We start from the raw sequence: 27,650 nt of genomic DNA on the forward strand, positions 1-27,650 counted from the left end.
AGCAAAAAAGGTAACATTTTCAGATCTGTCATGTGTTCTAATAATTTTGTCCACCAAACCTCAGGAAACGAACAAATTTGTGCTATCTTTACTAAGTGACAACATATTTAAAGTTTATAAATATATATTCTTTCCAACCAACTATTAAAACTACATGTTGTGACACAAAAGTAGTAATATTTTAAACATTATGCTGGTTTTCCGCTTCATGGATTTTCAAAATGCATTCTGGGAAATTTGGCAGTCATAAGTCCACACAAGTAAGAACACATCCAGGGATTTTAACTGTACTTGGCTTGATGTAAACTTAGAATTAGAACAGTACTTGGGCAATGGCTGATGATTTTTCACAAGTCCATGAGAAAACAAGTGCGCACAAGCCAACCTGATCTCACGAATTTCCGTGGCATAGTCACAGAATTTTTTGCTCATTTTTCCGTGGCATTCTCACGGATCTCCGCATATTTTGGTGGTCCTGCCACGGACTTTCTTTTCCGTGGCATTCTCACGGATTGGTTACTCAACTGTTTTGTCCTATTTTCTTACCATTGTCACTTCGGTTTAGGGTTAGATTTACATAAAATGACATCCCAATCCAAACCCAACTCTAACCCCAACGCCAGGCGACAATTGATTAAAGTTAGGAAATATAAAAGAATACATCAGAAAAAATAGTATAAACCAATACTTACAGTGACATACTAACGCAAACACCAAATCTAACCCTAACCCGAAGCGACAATGGTTTGAAAAAAGGAAGAAGCGGTTGAGTAACCAATCCGTGAGAATGCCATGGAAAAGAAAGTCCGTGGCAGGGCCACGGAAATATGCGGAGATCCGTGAGAATGCCACGCAAAAATGAGCAAAAAATTCCGTTACTATGCCACGGAACTTTGTGAGATCATGTTGCAACACGACTTCATTCAACAATTTGGTCTCCTTCAATGTGTTGGAAAATGTGTTATTAACCACCCAGACAAATTTAAATGACCAAAAAATGGCAAAAACTGAGAACACATTTAAAGGCGGGGTGCATGATCTATGAAAGCCAATGGTGACATTTGAAATCACCTAAATAAACACGCCCCTACCCCAATAGAATCTGGACCTTCTTTTGATAGACCCGACCCACACATACACAACCCAGGCAAAAATGTAGGTTAGTAGACACGCCTCTTACTGCTGATTGGTCACAAGTGTGTTTTGGTACTTGGCCCGACTCCCTTTTCCAAAGCGTTTTTCAAAAATTGTGCACCCCGCCTTTAATATCTGACAAAGACTTAACCAAAAGTATGTTACAGACATTTCATAAAGATCCTAATAAATCATATCAACTTAATAGGAAAATGACTATCCAATGACCCCTTTAAATCAGAGATAAACTTACATAGAATTCACAGGGAAAAAAATGATTTCAAATTTTATGTTTTAAGTTAATTCTGCATGGGCCATATTACTTATTTGTCTAAAGTTTGACTTTTAACCATCAGTGTATTCAGTCAAAAAGAAATCTGGCCATCTGATACTGTCAATGCAGAATCATAAATGTCCAGAGTGACAGTAGTTATAATTTACTGCTAAATGTAGCAGCAGTGGTATAATTTTATCCCACACAGATGTTTTGTGGTGTAGTTGTGGTGCTATGTTATAAGAAATGATGATATTATGTTAGGGAAGTCAACCTATGAATAGCTTACTTACAGCCTATGAATAGCTTTTTGCACTATGATTTTTTTTAAAGTCAAAACTCTTCAGTGGACAGTTCTTAGGTTAGATTTTACATACTGTAAGTGTACAGCTCCTATGTTAGATTTGTTAGGCTCTTTACTGTCTACCAGCACAGTTGGTTATAATGCATTTAAGTTTTAAGTTGAATTCTTTATTTCACAAAAACCCTTTCCACATTGTCATTCATTTAGTGACAGAGTCAGGATGCACTGACTGGTGTCACACTCATCTGCTAGGTAGTAATACTAAGTTGCACACAACACTATGTGTGTGTGTGTGTGTGTTAAGCTTGCCCAGCTTATGTAACACCACATGAGTTGACCTACAGATAAACTTTAAACTGGCATCTGCCAAAAATAGCCTCATTAATATGGAGAATGACAGAAGGAGAGGCCAATGTTATAGGAAGGACTTGGGAAGTATAGATGGTGGGATTGTGCTGTCATTGATTGATGATAAGAGCTGTCACTGCTACACCCAGCTGAACCACTCTTTGGAAGTCACTTTACCACAGTGGGCACCTGAAATACACATACACACATACTGTACACACACAGGCTTTGTCTAAAAGCTGCAAAATAATGTAAGCATACACAGAAAATATAAATTAGGCTGAACCTTTTATAAAACTGTGAGATATTTTGTAATATCACTGAAATGAGTGGATGCCAATGAGCGGTTAGTGATTAAATGTGTTTGCGTGTAAATGTTGTTTCATTTCTCTTAAATATTCATTTTAATTTTAACATTGTATTAAAGATGCTATAGTATTTTCGGTAACACTTTACTTGTAGGGGTGTTCATAAGACTGACATGACATTTTTATAATCATGACATGACACGTGTCATGAACATGAAGGAGATTTTATGCACATTTATGACAACTGTTATTAAGTGTCATTTGTTTAATTATGTCATTTTTAATGCAAAGATGTCATTGTTTGAGATGTCTTTATTATGACAACTTGACATTACCAAGACAACATAACTGACCACTTTTTACCAGTGATACAAACTGAATTTGTCATTAAAATGTCATTAATTGATTATACTCTGTCATGTAGTTTTATAACAGCATCATGAATATTTTTCTTGACCTCAACTATAGTGGTACAAATATAATTTGTCATTAAAGTGTCATTTAGTGTAATAGTTTTATAACAACAATATTCTTCAGTTCATGTTTTTTAAGGTTCCTCCAGGTGTTTAAGAAATAAAAGCAATAATAATAATAATAATTTAAATTGATAAAATCATATTTATTGCATTTGGAGACCGATTCACTTAAAAATAATGAAAACACTACAATAATGGGTTAAGCCATGCAGTAATGGGTCCATATCACTGGAAAACAGTAAATTACATTAAATTAGTTAATTGAATTAATTAAATTGTTTTGTTCGTTTTTTTTCTTCTACGTCAGAAAATTTCAGAACCCGCTGAGTGTATTGTGCACATACATAAAGTTAAGTATAATATTGTTAATATATTGTATTTTGTTAAGGTATTTAAAATTATTTGACATAGTATTAACACTTTTAATGACAAGTTTAATTTGTACCACTGTAGTTGAGGTCAAGAAAAATATTCTTGATCCTGTTATAAAACTATTTTACAGAGTATTATCACTTAATGAGATTTAAATGACAGCGTAATGTAATGTTAACCCATAAAGCTACGTAGTTTCTTAAGTTTCATAATTTTTCTGCTATGTCATGTTTATGACAAATTTATGACAAGTTATGATGTATTGGTTTATGTCAAGTAGTCATAACAAAGACATCAATCAAGAAACCATGCAATTTCATTGAATACTCACTGTATAAAAATTACATAGTTAAACATTCTTACACATGTTTCTGTCTCCTCTCCACCTCATGCAGATAAATCTGATTCAAACTTCCATAAGAAGTCCACTGATGATGGGGACCTATACACCTCCCTTGTGTCCAGTCAAAGTTACGTCTCACAAGAAGACACCTACTTTTCTGGCAAACTTGACAGAGCTGAAGAAAAACATTCAACACATACAGAAGACTTCCTCCTTGGCTCCCATTCCCTCATGTTGACCTCCGACTCCGGCATCGAGATAACTTCCACTGGAGATCCAAATGATGGCACTCCCAAGATTCATGAGTCTGAAAAAGATTTTGACTCGTCTTACAATTACATGGACATCAGTCATAAGGAGGACTCATTTGGACCACAGCGCCCTCTGGGGGACTGGAATATGAGTGGCCTCTCAGAACCCACCCAGTTTACCAAATTGGAGAAGAGCCCATCACCTGTAGAAGTGGATGCGGATGAGCTCGGCTCTGCCGAAGTTTTGGATTCTCAGACCTACCCATATGTGGAGGAACCATCTGATGAAGAACTGTCTGACTACCAGCCATACCGCTCTCCGGGTACAGGTAGCGGTGCCAGCCCGGTAAAAATCACCTTGACTGAAACTCCTCCATCTATATCACCCATCACAGTCCAGCATAGCCCCACAGTTTCAGTTTCAGAGAAGGAGAGCATCCTGAGTCTGGGGCTTGAAGGAGTGCCCACCGTTACTCTTTCAGAACCTGAAGACGACAGCCCTGACTCATCTACACCTCCTCTCACAGGTAAACATAACCCACACAGAAGCACTTCAGTTTAATGGATCCACTACATCTGTTATACTCTTATGTAGGTGTGCTGCTTTTGTACAACTGGAAATATTAGTACTTGCAAAGCATACAAGACATTTACATTTACTGTTATGCGGTCATTATAAAGTAAGTTGTTTGAAAAGTAGTTGTTTGAGAGATATGGATTACATTTAAAAAAAATGGATCTATGTAAAAGCATTTATTGTGTTACAAATTACAAAGATATTTAGTGTTTTTTTTTTTAATTTTTGCAGTACTTACTATAGACACACAGCTTGAGCTCAATACCTCAAACTTAGATTTCTTATTACAGGGGCTGGTCATATAATTAGAATATCATAAAAAAAATATTTTTTTAGTAATTCCATTCAAAAAGTGAAACTTGTATATTATATTCATTCATTACACACATTAATTTTGATGATTATAACTGACAACTAAGGAAAATCCCAAATTCAGTATCTCAGAACATTGAATATTACTTAAGACCAATACAAAGAAAGGATTTTTAGAAATTTATGCCAACTGAAAAGTTTGAACATGAAAATTATGAGCATGTACAGCACTCAATACTTAGTTGGGGCTCATTTTGCCTGAATTACTGCAGCAATGCGGCATGGCATGGAGTCGATCCGTCTGTGGCACTGCTCAGGTGTTATGAGAGCCCAGGTTGCTCTGATAGTGGCCTTCAGCTCTTCTGCATTGTCGCGTCTGGCATATCGCATTTTCCTCTTAAAAATACCCCATAGATTTTCTATGGGGTTAAGGTCAGGCGGGTTTGCTGGCCAATTAAGAACAGGGACACCATGGTCCTTAAACCAGGTACTGGTAGCTTTGGCACTGTGTGCAGGTGCCAAGTCCTGTTGGAAAATAAAATCTGCATCTCCATAAAGTTGGTTAGCAGCATGAAGCAAGTGCTCTTAAACTTTCTGGTACCATCAAACCATCACTGACTGTGGAAACTTTACACTGGACCTCAAGCAATGTAGATTGTGTGCCTCTCCTCTCTTCCTTCAGATTCTGGGACCCTGATTTCCAAAGGAAATGAAAAATTTACTTTCATCAGAGAACATAACTTTGGACCACAGAAGCAAGACGCTTCTGACACTGTCTGTTGTTCAAGAGTGGCTTGACACAAAGAATGCAACAGCTGAAACGTATGTCTTGCATACGTTTGTGCGTAGTGGTTCTTGAAACTCCAGCTGCAGTCCACTCTTTTTAAATCTTCCCGCACATTTTTGAATGGGTTTTGTTTGACAATCCTCTCCAGGATGCGGTTATCCCTATTGCTTGTACACCTTTTTCTACCACATCCTTTCCTTCCCTTCACCTCTCTATTAATGTGCTTAGACACAGAGCTTTGTGAACAGCCAGCCTCTTTTGCAATGACCTTTTGTGTCTTGCCCTTTTTGTGCAAGGTGTCAATGATCGTCTTTTGGACAACTGTCAAGTCAGCAGTCTTCCCCATGATTGTGTAGCCTACAGAACTAGACTGAGAGACCATTTAAAGGCCTTTGCAGGTGTTTTGAGTTAATCAACTGACAAGAGTGTGGCACCAAGTGTCTCCAAATTTAACCTTTTCACAATATTCAAATTTTCTGAGATACTTAATTTGGGATTTTCCTTAGTTGTCAGTTATAATCATCAAAATGAAAAGAAATAAACATTTGAAATATAACAGTCTGTGTGTAATGAATGAATATAATAAACAAGTTTCACTTTTTGAATGGAATTAGTGAAATAAATCAACTTTTTGATAATATTCTAATGATATGACAAGCACCTGTATGTTGCATTGTGCATTGTTGGCTGCTGAAAATGTAACTTTGCCATCCAGGACAAAACTAAATGTTAAAATGATTAAACATTAAGCAGTTTGGATGGAGTTTGAAACATCATAATAGTTTGGGAAGATTTGACACGGAAATGATCTTAAAATAGTATTTAGATGTTACTCAACATACACATGCTCACACTGTAGATTGGCATAGCAGATAGTCATAATACACCTTGCCTTTTGCAAAAATCTCTCTCTTACCCAATCCTTACCTTTCTCTCTCCCTCGTATGTCTGTATTTTTTAGAAGAATCTGACTCTCCATCTGATCCAAACATTCAGGCTGTTGAATTTGAAATAATAAGCTCCACACAGGACAAAACTCAGATGTCACCCAGCTTGCCATCTCAGCCCGCTTTCAAGCAGGACAGATCCCCAACAGAGGGGAAGATCTCCCCCTCACAACCCTCCAGCTCCCCCATCTTCGCTCCTCTGACTCCTGATGTGGAGGGTAGCAGTGCAGAATCTGGTGACTCTGATGTTGAGTACGTGCCTGAAGAGCCTCTTCCACAAGCTCTTAGTTCTGACTACATGAGCTTCAGTAGGAAGCCAGACATCATTACGGCATCTACCATACCTTCCATCCCATCTTCTGCTCCTGCATTTGCCTCTGGCTCTGCTATGCAGTACAGCATCTTAAGGGAGGAACGTGAGGCAGAACTGGACAGCGAATTGGCTCTGGAGTCCTGTGGAGAAGAAAGTCCCAAGAAATTAAGTCATGATTCTGCAAAGGGAAACTTGCAGCAGGTCAAAAAACCCACAACCCCTCCTTCTGCAAACACAGCACCCCTTGTGACTCCCACACCTCCTCAGGCTGCTCCAGCCCAAACTGTTACTCCTAAAGATAAAACACCCAGTACCGAGGCGAAGCCCAAGCCTGGCAGCACAACCCCCGACTCCAATCCGGGCCTGCCAGATTTGAAGGTGGAGCATCCTCCTGCGGAGGTGCCCAGAGGAGAGAGAAGACGCTCCAGTCAAGGCCACAGAGGCTCTGATACACAGACCACACCGGCCACCGTCTTCCAGGGTATAACCAAGGAGAAAGGTAAATGTATTTACTAATAGAGTTATATTAAAGCAACACTATGTAGTTTTTTTCCTTTAAATAATGTCTCTAAAATTATGTCAGTGATAGAACAACTTTTAACTGGACAAATTGTACTGTTGCTGCAACCTGAGCAGCCTCCTAGCTGCTACAAGCACACTCTGAAAGTGGAGGTGGAGGGTAGAGCACACAGCCCCGCCCCTCCCCCTGCCTGCAGAAGAGTGTCTGATACCAGGCACTGTTGCGCTTTTCAACCACATGGGGGAGCCGTAAGTAATTTTTACATGGAAACTACATAGGGCCCTATTTTAACGATCTAAGCGCATTGTCTAAAGCGCACAGCGCAACGTCTAAATGGGTGTGTCCGAATCCACTTTTGCTATTTTAACGACGGGAAAAATGGTTTGTGCGCGAGCGCATGGTCGAAAAGGGTTGGTCCTATTGTAATGGGAGTATTTTGGGCATAACGTGCAGTAAACCAATGAGAGTCTGAGCTCTCATCCCCTTTAAAAGCAAGTTGCGCTGGCGCTATGTCTAATCCCTATTTAGATGACGGACTTTGTAAACTGAAAAACTAAGCGGAGGAAGAAGATCCCCAGTTTAAGATTAATGTTAAATAATTGTGTTGTTTTACACTTGTATTGAAATTGTTATTTTTTTATTAAAACCTTTAAAACCCGTTTTCTTTTAGTCATGGAAGTAAAAAGCAGGCTTGTAATTGCTTTAAATGTATGACTATCCAATATCATCAAAACATAATTTACAAGTATGCAAGATAAGGTTTGTACTCTATCTCCTGTTTGTTACAAATAAAGTATTTTTAAAGAAATTACAAACGGCTCTCCTCACGTTTCAGCACTTTGGACAGCGGTTTTTTTAGCAAAGAGTTTTTTTTAAGAATTACTTAAAAATTTTTCTCATCTCGCCATATCCACAGGTATATCATATACAATAAATCCGTCGGGTAGGATTAAAAAAAAAACATTTAAAAACAGACGCATTTGTTTTAAGCAAAGCATTTATTTACTTACCAGGCTGCAGGTGAAGCAGCTCTTTGCGCCTTCTAACGTCTCATAATTAGTCCTCATATGTCCAAGAGACTCAAATAATAATCTCTTACATTCAATCCTTTAATCTTTCATATTTAAAAGCATTTTTGTGCTGCTGCGCATTCATGTACTTTGTGATAAGCAAACCCGCGTTGTCCTCCCGTTTATAGGCGCATATTACTAATGCGCTCTTTAAATAACAAAAAACATATTGCGCCATTGACTTTAGACTTTAGACCAGGTTTTTGTTGGTCAATGGCGTAGTCTATTTTAGTTGCCTCAAAATAGCAACGCGCCAACAATGCGCCTGAACACACCTCGTTTTTCAGACCAGAACGCCCATGGGCGCAAAGGGGGCGCAAATGCATTTGCTATTTAAACAACGCGGCGCTAAACGTGAAAATTAGGGTGGAAACTAGCGAAAGACACTTGCGTCGCGCATTGCGCTGCATTGCGCCAGGTGTAAGATAGAGCCCATTGTGTTGCTTTAAGAGTTATATATTAAGAGTTTAAACAACAACATCATTAATCCAAACAATAAAAAAGACGATAGAAACTAACATTTTTACACTCATTTAAGCATTTATGTAAAATAACCGGGTCGTAGCAAAACCGTAAGTGCAGCATAAGTCGCTTGCTAACATGACTCTCTGACAATGACATCATTCATCATTAATCCAAGCAATATAAAAGACGATAGAAACTAACAATTTTACACTCATTTATGTAAACTAACTGGGTTATATCAAAACCGTAAGTGAGCATGCGTTAGCCACTTGCTAACGTGACTCTCTGAGTCTGACAGTATATTAAGAGTTTAAACAACAACATCATTAATCCAAGCAATAAAAAAGACGCTAGAAACTAACAATTTTATACTCATTTAAGCAATTATGTAAACTAACCGGGTCATAGCAAAACCGTAAGTGCAGCATAAGCCGCTTGCTAATGTGACTCTGACTGTAGGAGCCAAATCGAGCTTTGTGTTAATTTTATATTTCTTTCTTGTCAGTAGTAGTAAGTGACTATTATGTGGCCATTGGACTGTCTACTCCACCTAGAGGACTGTTGGGAGGTTGAAGGTGAAGCCCAAAGGGAAAGGTCTTAAGAACAGGAAGTCACAGCAACTGGGTGTGGCTGAAAGGGCAAACAGTCTTTTGACCGTGTGGTGGTGTGCCATATAAGAGACTGCTTTAGTTTAATTGTTTTTCTTATTTTACTTCAAGTTTTCTGTAACATTATAACATTCTATCAACATCAATAAATGCTCATTGTACAAATTGGATCAACTTCTATCACTCATCTACTTAACTGCACGCGTCAAGACATATCCAACTCAGCCACAAGTATTAGCAATTCAGGGAGCAAAGGAACGACCAGAAAAGGCTAATACAATTTAGTCAAAAGACTGCTCTGGATGGATATACTTGGATCAAAGGAATATAAACCAGATACGGAAGTCTAGGAAGTGCATGTGCCATCTTGGATTGTTTGAAGGCCGAAGCCAATCCAAGCGAATCCTAAAGAATCGGTATGTGAAACAAAGAACTTTTTAAACAACTTTGCTCTGTGTATTTATAAGAATTCATTTTGATGAATATTGAGTTATATTTTTGGAAGAAAAGGGACTTTTGAGTTTGTCACATGGAACAAAGAGCCTCAATGAATATGGATGTCATTAACTCTGATGTTGCACCTGTTGAGGAAGAAAAGCAGGAAGAATTGTTAGAAAAGTTAGAAAAGAAGAAGAAAGAAGCAAGAAATGCTAGAAGGAATAAGTGTGCTGCATTGACTCGTAAAATGAACAAAACAACTGAGCTTATGTTTGATCAAGTTAATCTGGAGAAAGTAAAGGAGAGTGTTCAGAAATACAATGAAATGTTAGAAGAATTAAATGACCTGCACAAAAGTTACCAACAACTATTGTCAAAAGAAGAGTGTGTTGAAGACACAGAACAATGGTATGAGCCGAAGTTGATAAACATCAATGAATTTAAGATTAAGGCTGACGAGTGGATCCACTCCTGTCCTGGTCAACCACTGCCAGAAAGGGGAGATGAAATTAGTCCTAAAGACAGTATATCTTTAGTAAGTTCACATAGGAGTTCATATGCAAGCTCACCATCAGCTCGTTTGGTGGCACACGCTGAAAAGGCAGCGCTTTTAGCTAAGGCTGCTGCTTTAAAAGAAAGGCATGCTTTGGAAGAAAAAGAAGAGCGCTTAGCTAAGGAAAGAGAGGAAATAAGAAGGCAAAAGGAGACTCTGAACTTCGCAGCTGAGTTGTCTGCTGCAAATGCAAAGCTTGCAGTGTTGGATGGCGCGGAAGAACAAGTTTATTCCACCCCAGTCGATGGCATGAACTCATACTTTCAGGAGAGGAACTTGGAACTCGCCAACATGGAAACTTTGCAAACAGAGGTTCCAGCAACCAATGTGTATGAACATAGGAGTGTGCGCCCAAAGGACAGGGCACAGCATCAACAGCTGCCATTGTATGGACTATCACAATCTCTGCATGAAGAAGGTATAGTTAGAGAGGGTGGTAGGGTAGTTGTGAAATCCCATGATCAATCTGACAGAGTGGAACTCAGTGCAGAATATAAACAGCTGGCGGAAGATGTTTTTGTTCAATCACATGCAGACAGAGCAGATTCTGTGTTATCAGAACAGGAACTTGTGCAGCGCAGACCATTAGAGGACAGTGTAGTTTCCAATAGTCTCGTTGCTGTCTTAAACAGACAAAATGAAATTACATCTATGCTTCTCAAACAACAGCAATTGTCATTATTGCCACCTAAAGGTGTTATAATATTTGATGGGGACATTTTACAGTTTAGATCATTTATGACGTCTTTTGAACACAACATTGAGATGAAAACAGACAGTGGACAAGATAGGTTGTTTTACCTTGAGCAATTTACTAGAGGGCAAGCTAGAGACCTAGTAAGAAGTTGCCAGCATATGGATGGAGATCAGGGTTATCTCAGGGCAAAGCGCTTGTTGCTTGAACATTTTGGCAATGAGTACAAAATTTCCACCGCCTATATTGAAAAGGTTCTCAAATGGCCAAATATAAAACCTGAAGATCCTAAAGCCTTAAATGAGTATTTCTTGTACCTCAAAGGATGTTGTAATGCCATGGCAAAGATGAACTACATGGAGGAATTGAACGTAGCCTCTACCTTGAAAGCCATTGTTATGAAATTACCCTACAAGCTGCGGGATAGATGGCGGAGCAAGGCTCAAGAGAAACTTGAAGACAACAGCAGGATTACATTTACAGACCTTGTACAGTTCATTGAGAAACAGGCCAAGATATGTTCTAACCCAATATTTGGAGATATACAAGAAACTGTTGCAAGCAGGAATAAAAGGCCCAATGTAAGTAAGACCCTTTTTAGACCCAAGTCTACCTATGCAACTAATGTAACAACACTGAGCACTCCAGCTGCTCCAAGCATGAACAGTGATGTAAAAACTCCATGCCTCTGCTGTAATGGTGCTCATTGTTTAGAGAACTGCTCCCACTTCAAGAAGAAAACACATAGGGATAAGTTAAACCTTTTAAAGGAAAAAGGACTCTGCTTTGGTTGTTTGTGTAAAGGGCACATGAGCAAGGACTGCAAAGACCGTCTTACATGTAACATCTGCAAACAAACACATCCCAATGTGCTTCACATCAACTTTGAGACTAAAGGTCATGCCTCAAAGTCAGCAGAGCAGTCACAGAAATGCATCAGCAAAGTGTCATCAAATGCTTGTGGACATACAGGGGCCGGAAACAGTAAATGTGCACTGTTAATCCTTCCTGTGCAAGTTAAGTCTGTTAAAGGTAACAAAATTAGTCAAACTTATGCTCTTCTTGATCCTGGCAGTTCGGCAACATTCTGCACAGAGAGGCTGGCGCAGAAGTTGTGTCTAGAGGGGAAACACACGACCGTACTGCTGAGAACAATGGCACAGGAGAAACCCATAAAAAGTGTGTTAGTATCAGGCTTAGAAGTCAGTGAACTTAATGGCAAGACATTCATTGCTTTACCTGATGTCTACACACAGAAATTTATGCCTGTAACAAAAGAGAACATCCCAAAACAAGAAGATTTAAAACAATGGCCTTACCTTAGTGAAGTACAGTTACCTCACATAGACTGTGACATTGACTTGCTCATAGGAATGAATGCAGCAAATGTTATGGAACCTTGGCAGGTAATAAACTCACAAGAAGATGGACCTTATGTTGTAAGAACGTTGCTAGGTTGGGTAATCAATGGTCCATTGGGAGGTAGCAGCAAAGATGTGGAAGTGTCCACAGTGACTGCAAACAGGATCTCGTTGGTCAACCTGCAAGAATTGTTGGTGAGTCAATACAACACAGACTTCAGTGAGAAAGCCTATGAAGAAAAAAGTGAAATGTCAGTGAATGACAAGAAATTCCTGAACATTGTCAATGAATCTGTTAAAATGAAAGCGGGTCACTACTGCATTAACCTACCTTTTAAAGCAGATAAAATCACAATGCCCAACAACCGCATTGTTGCAGAACAGCGCCTGTTGAATCTGAAAAAGAAGTTCAAAAGAGACCCGAACTATCAAAAGGAGTATACAGAGTTCCTCAGTGATGTAATTTACAAGGGCTATGCTGAAAAGGTTCCCTCTGCACAACTGAACAGGACTGATGGAAGGGTTTGGTATATCCCTCATCATGGGGTATATCACCCAAAAAAGAAGACCATTAGAGTAGTGTTTGATTGTGGTGCAACTTTTCAGGGGACATCCCTTAACTCTGAATTACTCCAAGGCCCAAATTTGACAAACACCCTGATTGGAGTACTGACACGTTTCCGAGAAGAACCAGTAGCGCTGATGGCAGACATACAGGCCATGTTCCACCAGGTCAAGGTGACTGAAAGTGACACAGACTTTCTGCGCTTCTTATGGTGGCCTCAAGGAAATGTGGATGATGCTCCAGTAGAATATCGCATGACTGTTCATTTGTTTGGTGCAGTCTCTTCACCAAGCATAGCCAACTTTGCTCTCAGAAAGACCGCACAGGACAATACAAGCAACTTCCCTCGTGAGGTAATAAACACAATCATGGAGCACTTTTATGTAGACGATTGTTTGAAGTCAATGCCCACAGAACAAAAAGCAATGGAACTAATATCAAACATAACGGAGGTCTGTCAAAGAGGAGGCTTCTATTTGTCAAAGTGGATAAGCAACAGTAGAGCTGTGCTTGGGGCTGTTCCACAAGAAGACCTAGCTAAAGAGGTAAAGGACTTGGATTTGAGCAAAGATCAATTGCCCATGGAGCGAGCCTTGGGACTTCAATGGTGTGTCCAAAGTGACTCCTTCAAGTTCAACATCACCATCAGTGAGCGTGCACTTACCAGAAGGGGCATTCTATCAATGGTAAGCTCTATATATGATCCATTAGGCTTTTTATCTCCACTTACTTTGCCAGCTAAACTGTTATTGCAAACATTGTGCCGACAAGACCTTGGATGGGACATGACCATTCCCAGCACACTTTCTGACCAGTGGACCAAGTGGATCAGCAGTCTTTCACAACTCACAGACTTTAAAGTTCCACGTTGTTTTAAGCCAAGTGATTTTGGTGAGTCAGTGCATAACCAGATTCACCACTTCTCTGATGCTAGCGAGCTAGGCTATGGAACAGTCAGCTATCTCAGAATGACAAATGCGGAAGGAAAGGTCTGTGTAGCATTCTTGATTGGCAAGGCAAGAGTAGCTCCTTTAAAACGGCAGACCATCCCAAGGCTGGAGTTAGCAGCTGCAGCTTTATCAGTCAAAGTGGATAAAATGTTGAAAGAAGAATTGCTGCCAGTTACAGATAGGTCAGTGTTTTGGACTGACAGCACAGCTGTTTTAAAGTACATCTCAAATGACCACACACGTTTTCATACTTATGTGGCAAATAGGACCTCTAGAATTAGGGAGGCTACACAAGTCTTTCAATGGAGATATATTGACACAAAGAGAAACCCTGCTGATGACTGCTCTAGAGGTGTGAGTGCAGAAAGGTTCATTAGGAACCCAAGATGGATCTCTGGACCAGAGTTTCTTTGGTCATTAGAAGAGGACTGGCCAAATGAATCTGTGAACAATGTTGAACTTTGTGAAGATGATCCAGAGGTGAGGAAATCTGCAATAGTGAATGCAATCATTCAGACATGTGAGGAAAAGCCCACAGACAAGTTGCTCAATCATTTTTCAGACTGGCTGAAGTTGAGAGTAGCTGTTGCATGGATCCTCAAAGTTAAAGAAGCATTAAAATGTCTTGTGCAAAAAAGAAACGACTCAAAGAAAGATTGTAAGAAAACTCAAAGGGTAACCAGAAGGACAATAGGGCATGTCAAAGATGACATAAAGGAAGCAATAACAGTTGATGATCTGATAATGGCAGAAAAGGCTATTCTCTCCTATGTACAGAGACAAAGTTTCCCTGAAGAGATCAACATGTTGCAAGAGGGCGCTTCCAATGTGAAAAAGAACAGTAGCATATACAGATTGGCTCCAGTGCTGGACAATGGAATCCTTAGAGTGGGTGGTCGCCTCAGAAGAACAGCAATGCCTGAGGAAAGAAAACACCCTGCCATTTTGGCCAAAAACCACCACGTCTCCACTCTGATCCTACGCCACTTCCATGTTCAAACTGGACACGGAGGAAGGAACCACATGCTATCTCAGGTACGAAAAACATACTGGATAACAAAAGGTAACTCTGCTGCAAGAAAGGTTCTCTCTCACTGTGTGACTTGCAGAAAGCACAGAGGTAAAGCCGGCGAACAAAAGATGGCTGACCTGCCAAGTGAAAGACTAGTTACAGACTTACCACCATTCTCCAACGTTGGCCTTGACTACTTCGGTCCTGTTGAAGTAAAAAGGGGAAGGAGCACAATGAAGAGATATGGTGTCATTTTTACCTGCATGACCAGCCGAGCAGTGCATCTAGAGGTAGCCTGTTCTTTAAGTACAGACTCATGCATCAATGCCATCAGAAGGTTTCTGTGTCGAAGAGGACAGCCACAACACCTAAGGTCAGATAATGGCACTAACCTTGTAGGTGCAGAAAGAGAACTACGAGAAGCACTCAGAACTTTAGATCAGAGAAAGATCCACCAAACTCTGATGAAGGATGGAATTCAGTGGAGCTTTAACCCCCCTACAGCCTCTCACCATGGTGGGTTCTGGGAACGCCTCATCAGAATGGTAAGGCATGTCTTATATTCAGTCTTAAAACAACAAACATTAGACGATGAAGGACTACACACTGTTTTCTGTGAAGTTGAGGCCATTCTTAACAGCCGTCCCATTACAAAAGTGTCTGGTGACTCACAAGATCTTGAGGCCCTCACACCGAATCATATTCTGTTGCTGAGAACTAAACCAATTCTGCCCCCTGGAGTCTTTTCAAGGTCGGATATATACCACAGAAGACGCTGGAGACAGGTCCAGTATATAGCTGAGCTGTTCTGGAAGAGGTGGCTTCTGGAATATCTCCCTCTCCTACAAGAACGACAAAAATGGTCAAGAGCAAGAAGAAACTTCATCCCAGGGGACATTGTCTTGATCGCAGACAATACCGCTCCTCGCAGTTCGTGGCTACTGGGAAGAATTGTTGAGGCCAAACCTGATGCCAGAGGTCATGTCCGAGTTGTGAAGCTGAAAACAAAGACAAGTGTATTGGAAAGGCCAGTGTCCAAAATCTGCTTGCTGTTAGAGGGTGACGAAGGTTCTCTAAAGAAGTCCTGAATATTCAAGAACATTGAAGATAAGTTGACTCTTTAAATTTTGAGTTTCATTTTGAATTTTACTATAAGATTTAAATAAATGGAATATATGTTTTGGAAAAGTTAAGCTGCAAGTATATATGGCTCCTTTATTAATTTAAAAAAAATAATTGTTTTGCCTCTACAGAAACAATTAGGGGCCGGAATGTAGGAGCCAAATCGAGCTTTGTGTTAATTTTATATTTCTTTCTTGTCAGTAGTAGTAAGTGACTATTATGTGGCCATTGGACTGTCTACTCCACCTAGAGGACTGTTGGGAGGTTGAAGGTGAAGCCCAAAGGGAAAGGTCTTAAGAACAGGAAGTCACAGCAACTGGGTGTGGCTGAAAGGGCAAACAGTCTTTTGACCGTGTGGTGGTGTGCCATATAAGAGACTGCTTTAGTTTAATTGTTTTTCTTATTTTACTTCAAGTTTTCTGTAACATTATAACATTCTATCAACAACAATAAATGCTCATTGTACAAATTGGATCAACCTCTATCACTCATCTACTTAACTGCACGCGTCAAGACATATCCAACTCAGCCACAAGTATTAGCAATTCAGGGAGCAAAGGAACGACCAGAAAAGGCTAATACACTGACAGTATATAGAGTTCAAACAACGATACCATTCATCATTAATCCAAGAAATATAAAAGGCGATAGAAACTAACAGTTTTAAGCATTTATGTAAACATGTGATGATCTCCACATAGTTCCCAATATTGTAATGTATTTTAAGTCTTTCTTGATATTGCACAATATTTTGCTACTTTAAAGGGAAACCAGGCAAGTCTGCGTAATATTTCTCTTCGAGCTCCCCCTAGTGTCTGAAAGTAAATGCTTTCAAACACACTGTCGTAAAAACGAACTGTTGTCCCTCCCCCCTCGGAACCAAGTTTATCAGCTTATTTCCAATCCAGTTAGGTTTCCCTTCCGTCAAGGGTTTTCGATGCTTCTTCCCCGGCTCTGCCATTTGCAACAATCGCTAGCCGTGTTTAGGTCGCCTGCCTCTGTGTTGTTTGTCCTAAAGTGATACTGCTTCTCGCGATATCTGAGACTTTGCGAGACTGAAGGACACCGGGTCGGATACAGCGAAGTTGCAAGTGGGGTATTCTTCCTACAGACGGTAGGGGCGGGCGAGAGAGACTTCATTCGTCCGGTAATGAGTCATTTAACCATATACCGACTTACGAAGACGATTTATTAACATAAAAATGCTGCCCTGTGTCCCTTTAATGAGTTCTTATACAACTTAAAGTGATAAAAGCTTCTGGTAAATTTCCTAACGGCTTTATCATGTGTGATGAAAGTTGGCTTTTTTTCAGGAGACCATAAGATAGCCATAAGATATCAAGATTGGGTCATGTGGATTTTTTCCTATAAAAACTTGCATGCACTGAACAATAACCATTTCATTGCGATTAACGTGAAAATACTGAACCTGAACATAAGACTCTAATTAAAGGGACATTCCAATTTTTTTGAAAATATGCTCATTTTTCAGCTCCCCTAGTGTTAAACATTTGATTTTTACCGTTTTGGAGTCCATTCAGCTGATCTCCGGGTCGTGCGGTACCACTTTTTTTGGCATAATCCATCGAATCTGATTAGACCGTGAGCATCGCGCTAAAAAATAACCAAAGAGTGTCAATATCTTTCCTATTTACACTTGACTCTTCTTTAGTTACATCGTGTACTAAGACCGACAGAAAATTAAAAGTTGCAAGGCGTAGTGATATTACGCAGCACCTGAAAATAACCCCTGCCATTGAATGTAACCAACTATTTTCGTGTCAGTCTTGGTACACAATGTAACTACAGAAGAGTCAAGTTTAAATAGGAAAAATATCAAAACTCTTTGGTTATTTTTTAGCGCGATGCTGGTGGTCTAATCAGATTCAATGGATTATGCTAAGCTATGCTAAAAGTGCTAGCGCCAGACCTGGAGATCAGCTAAATGGATTTCAAAACGTTAAGAATCAAATGTTTAACTCTAGAAGAGCTGGAAAATGAGCATATTTTCAAAAAAGTGGGATGTCCCTTTAAAAAAAATGCTAATTTACAAGAAAACATGTCAGATGCACTTAGAGGGTTTTGCATCTGAACTCTTCATTTGTGTAGAAAATTTTTATTGTAATAGGTATAAAATAAAATATGTTCAGTATGTGATATCTATAAACCATATTCCAACTTAATTTAACTTTACCTTAATAAAATCAACACAACCAGTGTTATGATCATTTATCAGACAATAAACATATAAGGTTTTTGTAAGGCATTATGCATGCATTAAGAATACCAAGCCTTCATAGAAAGTCTTACCAACTTCAGTATACTTCTCTTAAAGCCCGAACTCTGTAATACTCTAAAGTTAAAATAAAAACTGAGTCACGTTTAATGGCTTATCCCAGTTAGGAAACTCCCATTGGCTTTAATAACAGGAAAAACACATTTCAATGCCAGAGTCCCTTGACAATCAGTTACAACACTGGGCATGCACAGGCCAACTCATATCATGTGTTGATATTTAATATCTCCTGAGTAATATATGAATGCAGGCTAATTTAATCTGACAACTTATGGTTATTTCAAGTAGTTCTGTTCTAGCACACTGAGTCTGTACTCACATGGGGTTTTAATAAGACTGAAGAATGGAGAGAATGATGTATAAGTGAAGTTAGTATGAGGACAAAAGATACTCAAAGTACTGTGACTCTAAAAAAACTGGGCCCAGATTTCTTAGAGGCATTTCCTGCTCTGCTGATATGATGTTTCCAATCATCCTTAAACCTACATCACCAGACCTTCAGACCAAGATCATGCACATGAAAATATTTTAGCCGTCTGTATTTATTAATAATCCATTATAAGCCTGTATGTGACCCTGGAACACAAAACCAGTAAATTTTTTGAAATTAAGATTTATACATCATTTGAAAGCTGAATAAATAAGTAAATATTTGGCTGAGATACAACTATGTGAAAATATTATAAAAAAAAGATTGAGAAAATCCCCTTTAAAGTTGTCCAAATGAAGCCCTTGGGAACACATGTTACTAATGATAAATATTTTTATATAATTACAGTATGAAATTGACTAAATATCTTCATGGAACTTGATCTTTAGTTAATATTATAATGATTTTTGTCATAAAAAGATATTTTAGACCTTTGCAATGTTTCTACAAATATAACCTACACTGTAAAAATACTTTGCTGCCTTAAAATTTTTTGTTGAATCAACTCGGATTTACAAGTCATTTTAACTTACTATTGTTTATCTTGACTAGGGATGAGTTGCTATAACTACATGTGAGTTGTTTTAACTTATAAAATTAAGTTGACTTTTCTCAACTATATTTTATAAGTTGTAACAACTCATCTCTGAGTCTGTTGACATGACTTGTAAATCTAAGTTGATTTAACAAAAAATTTTAAGGCAGCAAATAATTTTTTACAGTGTATAGCGAATTATTACTTTTTGTGTTCCAGGGTTTTGTCTGCAGACCCAGTAAAAATAGATTGTGTGAAATAAATACTGTAGGAAAGATCTTGCTTACCCGCAAAAGTCTGTGCAGTAAAACCTGGCTGTTTATGAATAGCATTCTGCCTGGTGATGGGTAACTATCCCACTGGAGAGTGAGGGATACTATATATAAACAGTAAATATGTCAAACTTGGCTGTGGTATTTGATCTAATCTTTTGCCATATTTTTTGCTTATTAGTTTTATCCAAATGATATATAGACGGTTTCAGCAGTAACAACATAAACAAGCGGCTTTCGTGGTCATCACGTAACTTCCGGTAAACTCTGCGAAAAGAATAAATAACAACAAAGTCCATTTAAAGTAGTTTATTTAAAAAAGCAAAATAAACAACATGTAGATTACATAGGAACCTAAAGCATTTGTTATTTTCGACGAGGTATATGTTTAAGAATTCAGTTTCAGTAACTAGTCAGACCATTAAACAAACAAAAACCGGAAGTGAAGTTCAGACCAGACGCTATCTTAAATCCTCTGTAAGCATTATAATACCTTATTACACGGCTCTCTGGAATGCTTGATTCTGATTTGTCATTTGAGACATTTGCAGGTTCGTTCTTTTCAAATAATAACCGCTCCAAAGTAATAACGCATAGCTGGTACTACTCGTATGTTTAAAATCCCTCCGCGCCAACAAAGATTACCGTTTGGCGCTATCTTGTGACAAACAATGGACAAACACAATTAACAATGGAAAATGAAATATATATTTTTTTTATATATTAAATAAAATGAAATTATATATATATTCATATGTAGATGTTATAAATTACCTTCTAACGTACATTCCTTTGAATGTTAGTCACGTGGTACTATATCGTTTCGCGAAAGGATAAAAATGTTAATTTAAAACAAATATGCCAGCAAAATGTTTCAAATTCATATTCATGTCCATTTTTTCCTTATGTGGCAAGAAGCCGTGTAATAAGCGGGATAATGTACAGGCAGCCTGTACTTATCGCAAAATAAGCCCCTTCAGTGTGATACAAGTCTGATCACACTGTCGAGGCTTATTTCGCAATTACTACCGGCTGCCTGTACATTATCCCTTACATATGGCATAAAATAATTTGTAAAGAGCATATTTCTACCTAAACAGTCAGTATGGAAATTTTTAAATTGTAGTTTTTTAATATAGAATTTTTACCTTAGTGAAAACTATATATACTGTAAGGTGTTTTTTTACAGCATACATCTTTTAATTCTGAATAATTCAGATTATTAAAACACCTCCAAAAAGTACTTTTATCTTAAAAAGTATATTTTTACATGTAAACATAAAGGTTAACACTTCAAAGGAGCAAATATTGCACTGCTAAACATGCATTCCTACTGAAGAAAACTAATTGTTTGCCAGTGGACAGCATGACAAATTGTGTCATTTCTGGTAGCAGTATTACTGTAAGTCTTGTCCTCCAGAGGGGATGCAAATTTGTTGGATCCAAATATAGGATTAAATTACTCTTACACTCTAAAAAATGTTAGGTGGTTTTAACCGTTGGCTGGTTTAATACTGGACAGAACACCCTTTTTTTTTATTTCCCTATGCTGGGTGGTTATAACCCAAATGCTGGGTTAAAAGCCAATGGTTTGAACCAACTCAGCATTTTTGTAGTGTACTGCATTTGTTTGTGTATGGGATGTCTGATATGCACACAAAGCAGTTATCATCTTTTAATAATGCATTAGCGTTGTGGGCTGAGTTCACTGATTCAGGTCAATTTCACTCTTCTACATTTTTCTTTGTGACCATCAAGTGCTGCCATCTTTTGTTTATGTACATGCACTGCAGTGGGAGGAAAATCAATTGCAAGCTCTATTCGTGAGATAAAAGACATTGATTTTTTTATTTAGAATTAGATTGTCATTAGGTACAAATGTAATTTATCAACATAAGTCATGTTACACTGTGTTTTCATCATACCAAACAGAATGACATAAATATTAATATTTGTTTTTAATCATTTATTGTGATATTTATTTATTATATTCCTTAAACACCAGTAAAAACAGACCAGCTATGTTGTCATCTGTAGTTAAACTCCATTTTGTTCGTGTGTATCTGCGAATGTGTTCGACCGCGCAACCCCTCTTCCCCCTCCTCTCTTGAACTCAGTGTTTCACAGAAACCTCTAGAAATGCTAGGATGGCTGATGTATAAACATTGAGGGTGGATGTCATTGCTTTAGTCTTTCAACAGAGGTCTCCATTAACCACGAGTACAGTCTCTGCATCTCAGATCGTTGCTTCACATAAGAGCGGTTATAATGCATTATGGTTTAAAATATAAAAATATGCATTTCTCTGTTGGTCTATGTTGACATTTAAGAGAAACGTTCAATATTCTAGTAAGCATTACAGACGCAGTAGTGTTGTTAAAATCATAACAATCTATATAATAAAAAGACTATTAAATAATAGTTAAAAATGAAATTGCAATAACAGTTAAGATGCACTTATACTGTGGTGTCTAAATCCACTGTTAGATCCTTTAGTGCTTGTTATTTGGAGGTTAGGGTTTGCAAGGAATGAGTAAAACTGAGTCATGTTTACTGCTGTGCAGTTAGAAAGAGATGGATGTAATCATAGCTGGCACTAACTGAATTAATTCAATTATACTACCACATTTCACCTGGGGTTTAATATGCTTTGATGTCTTTATCCACAGACATACACAGTTTGTAGAGCTCAGCCAGTATTTGACGGTTTACATGGAGGATTTTCTTTGCTAATCGTATTTGAATGTATTCTTGTCATATGCCGCCTCATCCAAATCCCTTAATATTTGGTATTTGAAGTATTTGAGTACAGGAGCAGAAGGGTTATATTTTTTAAGCCACAGTAATGCTAAGACATTTTTTGAAAATAGAGGGGGGAACACGTCCTTCAAATTGTGTCGATGTCCTTGTTAAGGAATTTCATTTATGTCTCTTTTCATTTTTTTTAGCTCAAACCTTAAAAGTCAGACTTTTGACATTTTCTCTCTTTTATTCGTGTGTGGGTGTGTAGTTTATCGTATGCATATAGTCTTTATCTATGATCAATCCTTTAAAGCCCCTGGCTTCCCATGTATCATGAGACATATACTATAATATATGCTAATTGTTTTGGGTTTGTAAGGGGTTTGCAGAACAGATTTTTTCATTTTAACTTTGCCTTTTAAAGAGGCTTGGAGTTTGCACTGCACTTTTATGTTTAAGTCAGTGATAAATCATAGTTCACAGTCCTGTGCAATTCTGAGTGTAAGATAGTGATTGGGTAGAGTTACTGTTATCTACAGTATTACATGACATATGGCATCATAGAGGAGGTTCTCTGTGCACTCAAGTGTTTCATTACAGTCTGTCACATCACCACACAAGAATCAGAAAATGTGATTAGGCAATTTAGATAGCAGGGACACAATGGCTTTAAAGGATGCAAAAGCTCTTGGGTAAACTTATAAAGTTTGATATCATAGGGTGAGTACCAAATGTGGTTTAATTTTGTGTAAAAGAATAGATTTAATGCACCAAATGTAAAATTTGATTATTTTTTGCTACCGCAAGAGGAGAATGCTCCTGGTAAAGCTATTACAATAATTAGCTAATGAGTCTCTTAATAAATGGTCCTTTATACAAGGTCATTATGAAATAGTATATGCAATATTATGTTAACTGACAGCAAGTAAATTTAACATCTATGACCAAATCCAAAGCTATTTATTTTCTACATAAAATCATCATACATAATGTAAAGAACATTCTGTGAAAAATAACCTTACTATCTTTAAAGAGCACATATGGTCCAATTCACGTTTTTACATTTTCTTTGGTGTGTAAGTGTATATTAGTACATGTTAACGGTATGCAAAAGGTACATAGCCCAAAGTAAATGATGATGCGAGTTATCGTCTCCAGCGTAAATCTCTTTTCTTGTACTAAAACAAACACACGGATTGTAGGCAACAGTTTACTTCTGGCAATCAAAGGGGCGGGGCGTACATGTCATGATGAAAAAAATATTTTTATTTAAAACACTCAAATAAAATGTAATTTTGAAGAAACTATGACCGAAAATGAACAAATACTAGATTATTAATTAATTAAATGTTTTTAACAGATACCTCTAACAAAAATAGCGACGTGATGAAGTGAAACTAAAGGGTTAATAAACGCAAACTGAAGCTTATCTGTAGAATGTCTGGCGAACGATGCGTGAAGATTGTAAAAACTGATTATTTCCCACTATTAATTACATTATCTTAAAGTAGTGTAACTACTGTAGCATGTAAATAATGCAAATAAATAACGTGAGCAAGAGCACTCAACAATTATATCTAATCAACAGGCACATGCAACCCAGCTAGCAGGTTGCTCAAACAACAAAAATCACCAGCTAACTTACTTTTGCAAGAACTATAGACTAATACAATAACAGGCTTAAATAAACCCAAAACATAAGTCCACTTACAGTTCTCACGGACACGCGATTTATCAACTGCTTATCCTCCAGACAGTGATGGACCACATCTTTCTCTCTTTTGGACGTTTTTTTTGGACGACCTAGTTAAGGCGGTAGGGTGTACGGCTTAGGCGGGCCACCCGAACTGCAAAGTGCTGCGGGAAACCCTGGATTGAAGATGTAGACAAGACTGACATTATCATAATTCCTCCCGCTTCTGAGTCAGTCTGTAAGTTAACTCCTGTCAGCATTGCATTGTGACCGCATCTTTCAAACATGGTAAGGAGCGTCACATGTCCGGCTGACATCAGAGGTATTCAGCAATGAAATAGGTGCCCTTAAAAATGCTTGTTTGAGCTGTCTTAACTGAAAGCAGCGTGCACCGACATATCATAAAAATATCAGTGCCATTGATTTGTCTGAAGATGCACACCAGTAATGTTTTTTTAAGGTATATTTGTAAAAACCCTGTAAATGTCCTAAAATAACTAAGGCGTAGTCTTGGCTTAATCTAAACCCTGTCTGGAAATCCACCCCTTTTATGTAGTAGGGTATTATTTTTGTGCATTAGTGATTTTAAATTATGTAAATTGTTTTAAGTGATAGTGATTATTCACCTGAACTCTCAAACCAATTTAAACGCAGGGCTGGGTGCTTGCTTGTAAGTGCTCTCTGTTTCTTTTGACCAAAAAGGCTGAGTCATTCTCCGTATTACGATGTCCCCTTAACACCCCCCCCCACACACACACACACACACGCACACACATACACACACTGTTATAGCAGTCTACTGTGAAATTTATACAGCAGGTGAGAAATAAGCCATTACTGTGGCTCTGAAAAAGCTTGCAAAATTTTTTATCACCTTAAGAGGAATAGTCAAGGTTAAGCCCAAGTGTAAGATGAGAATGAGGAAAATACTATTTATAAAAAATTATAATAATGTCAGCAGAATCTTAGATGTATAGTTCACGCAAGTTTAATTATTTAAATTCTTTATCCACATGATCTTCCAAAAATTTATGATATTTTCTTATGCATGCGACACAAAAGAAGGTGTATGGAAAAAAGTCTCCGCATTCTCCAGAATTTATTTTATTTATTTATTTTAAAAAAAATCATACAGTTTTGACAGAATATGAGATATGAATATGTGAACCTGCCTATGAAATCTGTCTATGAAAACGTGTCATAATCTAATTACACACTGAGATTTGATGCAATGAAGTTTCATTATAATCATAGATTTCACATTATTGATTATAATCTTTATCAGTCTATATTAAAGATATCAAGGATATTTTCACAAAATGTTCTTTACTTTATTTTATATGGATTTGATTCTGATTGGCTTTAAGGTGTATCAATCATTACTATTTGCCCCTCCCCTTAATGGCTGCCCCGAATTCCTCCACCAGTGGACAGCATCATCTTCTCCATCCCTGCCTGCACTCACTGTCTCCTCCTCCCATGGGTCATTCATGTACTGGTGTGAACCGGTGAGCAAGAGAGAAAGAGAGAGAGAGAAACGATAGAGACAGAGCCAACAGCAGAGGAGCAGCAGCGTTAGCAGATAGCGATTCGCAGTCTTTCACCTCACACAGCATAGCATGCAGGCCAGCACCATGGCAGCCACAGACTCACCCAAGATGGAAGGTTTCTGGAGCAGCTGGAAGTGCCATGGTACTGTGAGTTTTGCGGAGGAAGGGGTATACGTGGGGGTCGGGTTGACGGAGATGCATGTACGGACCATGGGATGATGGAGAAAGCAGCGTAGTGGGGTTGGTCATTAGTGGCTTTTGGAGATATGGAGAGGGTGGGGTTCAATCGAAAGGGTAATGCTGGTGCATGTGGGAAGATGCTCGGACACATCTGCATTTTGTTTCATTGTCGTCGGCCAACGAGCAGCAGACTGCATGTGGGGGGGGGGGTGTTAGAAAGCTAGGCACACCCTATTTCTGTCCCCCACCTGTCTATATTGAAGGGGATACATCCTGAAATCACACACTGTGCTGAATCGAATTATTAGGCAATGATATGCATGATTAACTCATTTTCAGGTCATTTGTTCTTTTGGATGCTGTAGATCCATATGATGATCCGTCGAATGCTTTGTCTCTTTCTTTGAATTTTGAGGTGGCTTTATCATACAGTAGGCCTTCAGGCAGCATCAGAACTGAAAACAAAAAGAAAAAGAAAGCGAGAGAGATGTAGGGTGTGGTTAGATAAAGTATAGTCAGTTATGGAGCACAGCTGAGGTGGTTCCCTAAATGTTGACTTCTGCTACCCATCTTTTGTGGTTAAAACATCTAAGGAATCATTTATTTTCTGAAAGGATGGGTGTGCATTTGTAAAAGATCTTGCAATTCATTCAATGTACAGTGTAGGCTAAATTTTATTGATTTACCAATAGCAAGCATTTATTTACTATATACTATATCTTTCTCTCTTATAAATAAATAAAATATTTGTGTAGCATACAATCATACTGACTTATTACATTTACATTTCTGCATTTGGCAGATGCTTTTATCCAATGCGAGTAACAGTGCATTTAATGTATTCATTTTAATATTGTTATATATACTCTAATCTTATAATGCTCCATACTGTAGCTGGTGGAAGACAAATAGGCACTTAATCCAAAACCAAAAGCATCATGATAGAGGAACACTGATGGAGTAAAAGCAAGATTTTCTGTCTCTGGCTATTTATATACAAACATTCCTAATGTCTGTCACTTCAGGGGCAAATAAACACATATAAGTCTATTAGTGGAATATTTCTCTCTAGGCTTTTTTGTGTTTGAAATTATTTATTTTTATGTGTCTTCAGGCATTTCTTCTTTCAACTTTTCTATGCTTGTATGGCTATATAGGTCAATTTGGATGTTTTGATCAGTAAGAAGTGGGACTTGTGATCTATTTTAGTCACTGGCTTTTATGCAGTGCACATTTGCCTAAAAGTGTTTCATAGGTAATTTTGTAAGCAGTTGATCAACATTATATTTTTATTTCATCATTCTTACTTTAATGCACACTGATTTAAGATAATTTGGGCCCTATCTGTATGAGAATTTAGGATCTAGAATCGATTTCCTCCCTAAGGAGGAGAAAATTTATGTTTGCGGTTTCTAAGTGCTGTGTTGGCACTCCAACACCAAGCTATTACATAAATTAAAACAGATATGCAGACTTTTTTATGTGGATACCTGTGAGCACACGGTCATGTAATGTATTGTCATTTATGTCTATGCCTGTTGGATTGCTAATATCTGTGTCCTCTATGACGTATTGATTTTCAATGTGCTATAAAGTCAAACCGCAGCAAAGGTGCTGTCTTGTCTTAAGTCAGCAGTATCTGCTTCTCCTCAGAGTCTTCTTGCAAGTATGCAGTTTGATCAAAACTATGGCGTGAGTCAGTGTTACTGTATTGATGATCATTTGGTACCGGTTCAACAATTCATTAACTAGTAACTGTATTTCATAAAATATGTAATATTTTTTAGTAAGGATTATCATAATGGCTTGGAGGTCAAGATTTTTAAAGTAATGATGCGGAACATCTTA

The 27,650-nt window shown here is 38.1% G+C and overlaps 1 protein-coding gene across 4 annotated transcripts in view; it reads left to right on the forward strand.

The window, feature by feature from the left end:
* Nucleotides 1-27,650, forward strand: part of rtn1b (reticulon 1b) — a 50,114-nt gene that overhangs the window by 11,902 nt on the left and 10,562 nt on the right. Inside the window, exons 2-3 of one of the 4 annotated variants that reach the window (XM_055186054.2) lie at nt 3,612-4,337; nt 6,448-7,245. In XM_055186054.2, coding sequence (XP_055042029.2) covers nt 3,612-4,337; nt 6,448-7,245 — 1,524 coding nt within the window. Of the gene's footprint in view, nt 1-3,611; nt 4,338-6,447; nt 7,246-23,078; nt 23,100-25,560; nt 25,765-27,650 lie in introns of those variants that run through there. The other 3 variants (XM_055186055.2, XM_055186057.2, XM_055186056.2) reach the window with 3 other exon arrangements.

Source organism: Misgurnus anguillicaudatus, chromosome 18 (genome assembly GCF_027580225.2).
Source record: "Misgurnus anguillicaudatus chromosome 18, ASM2758022v2, whole genome shotgun sequence".
In the NCBI taxonomy this organism is placed as follows: Eukaryota; Metazoa; Chordata; class Actinopteri; order Cypriniformes; family Cobitidae; genus Misgurnus; species Misgurnus anguillicaudatus.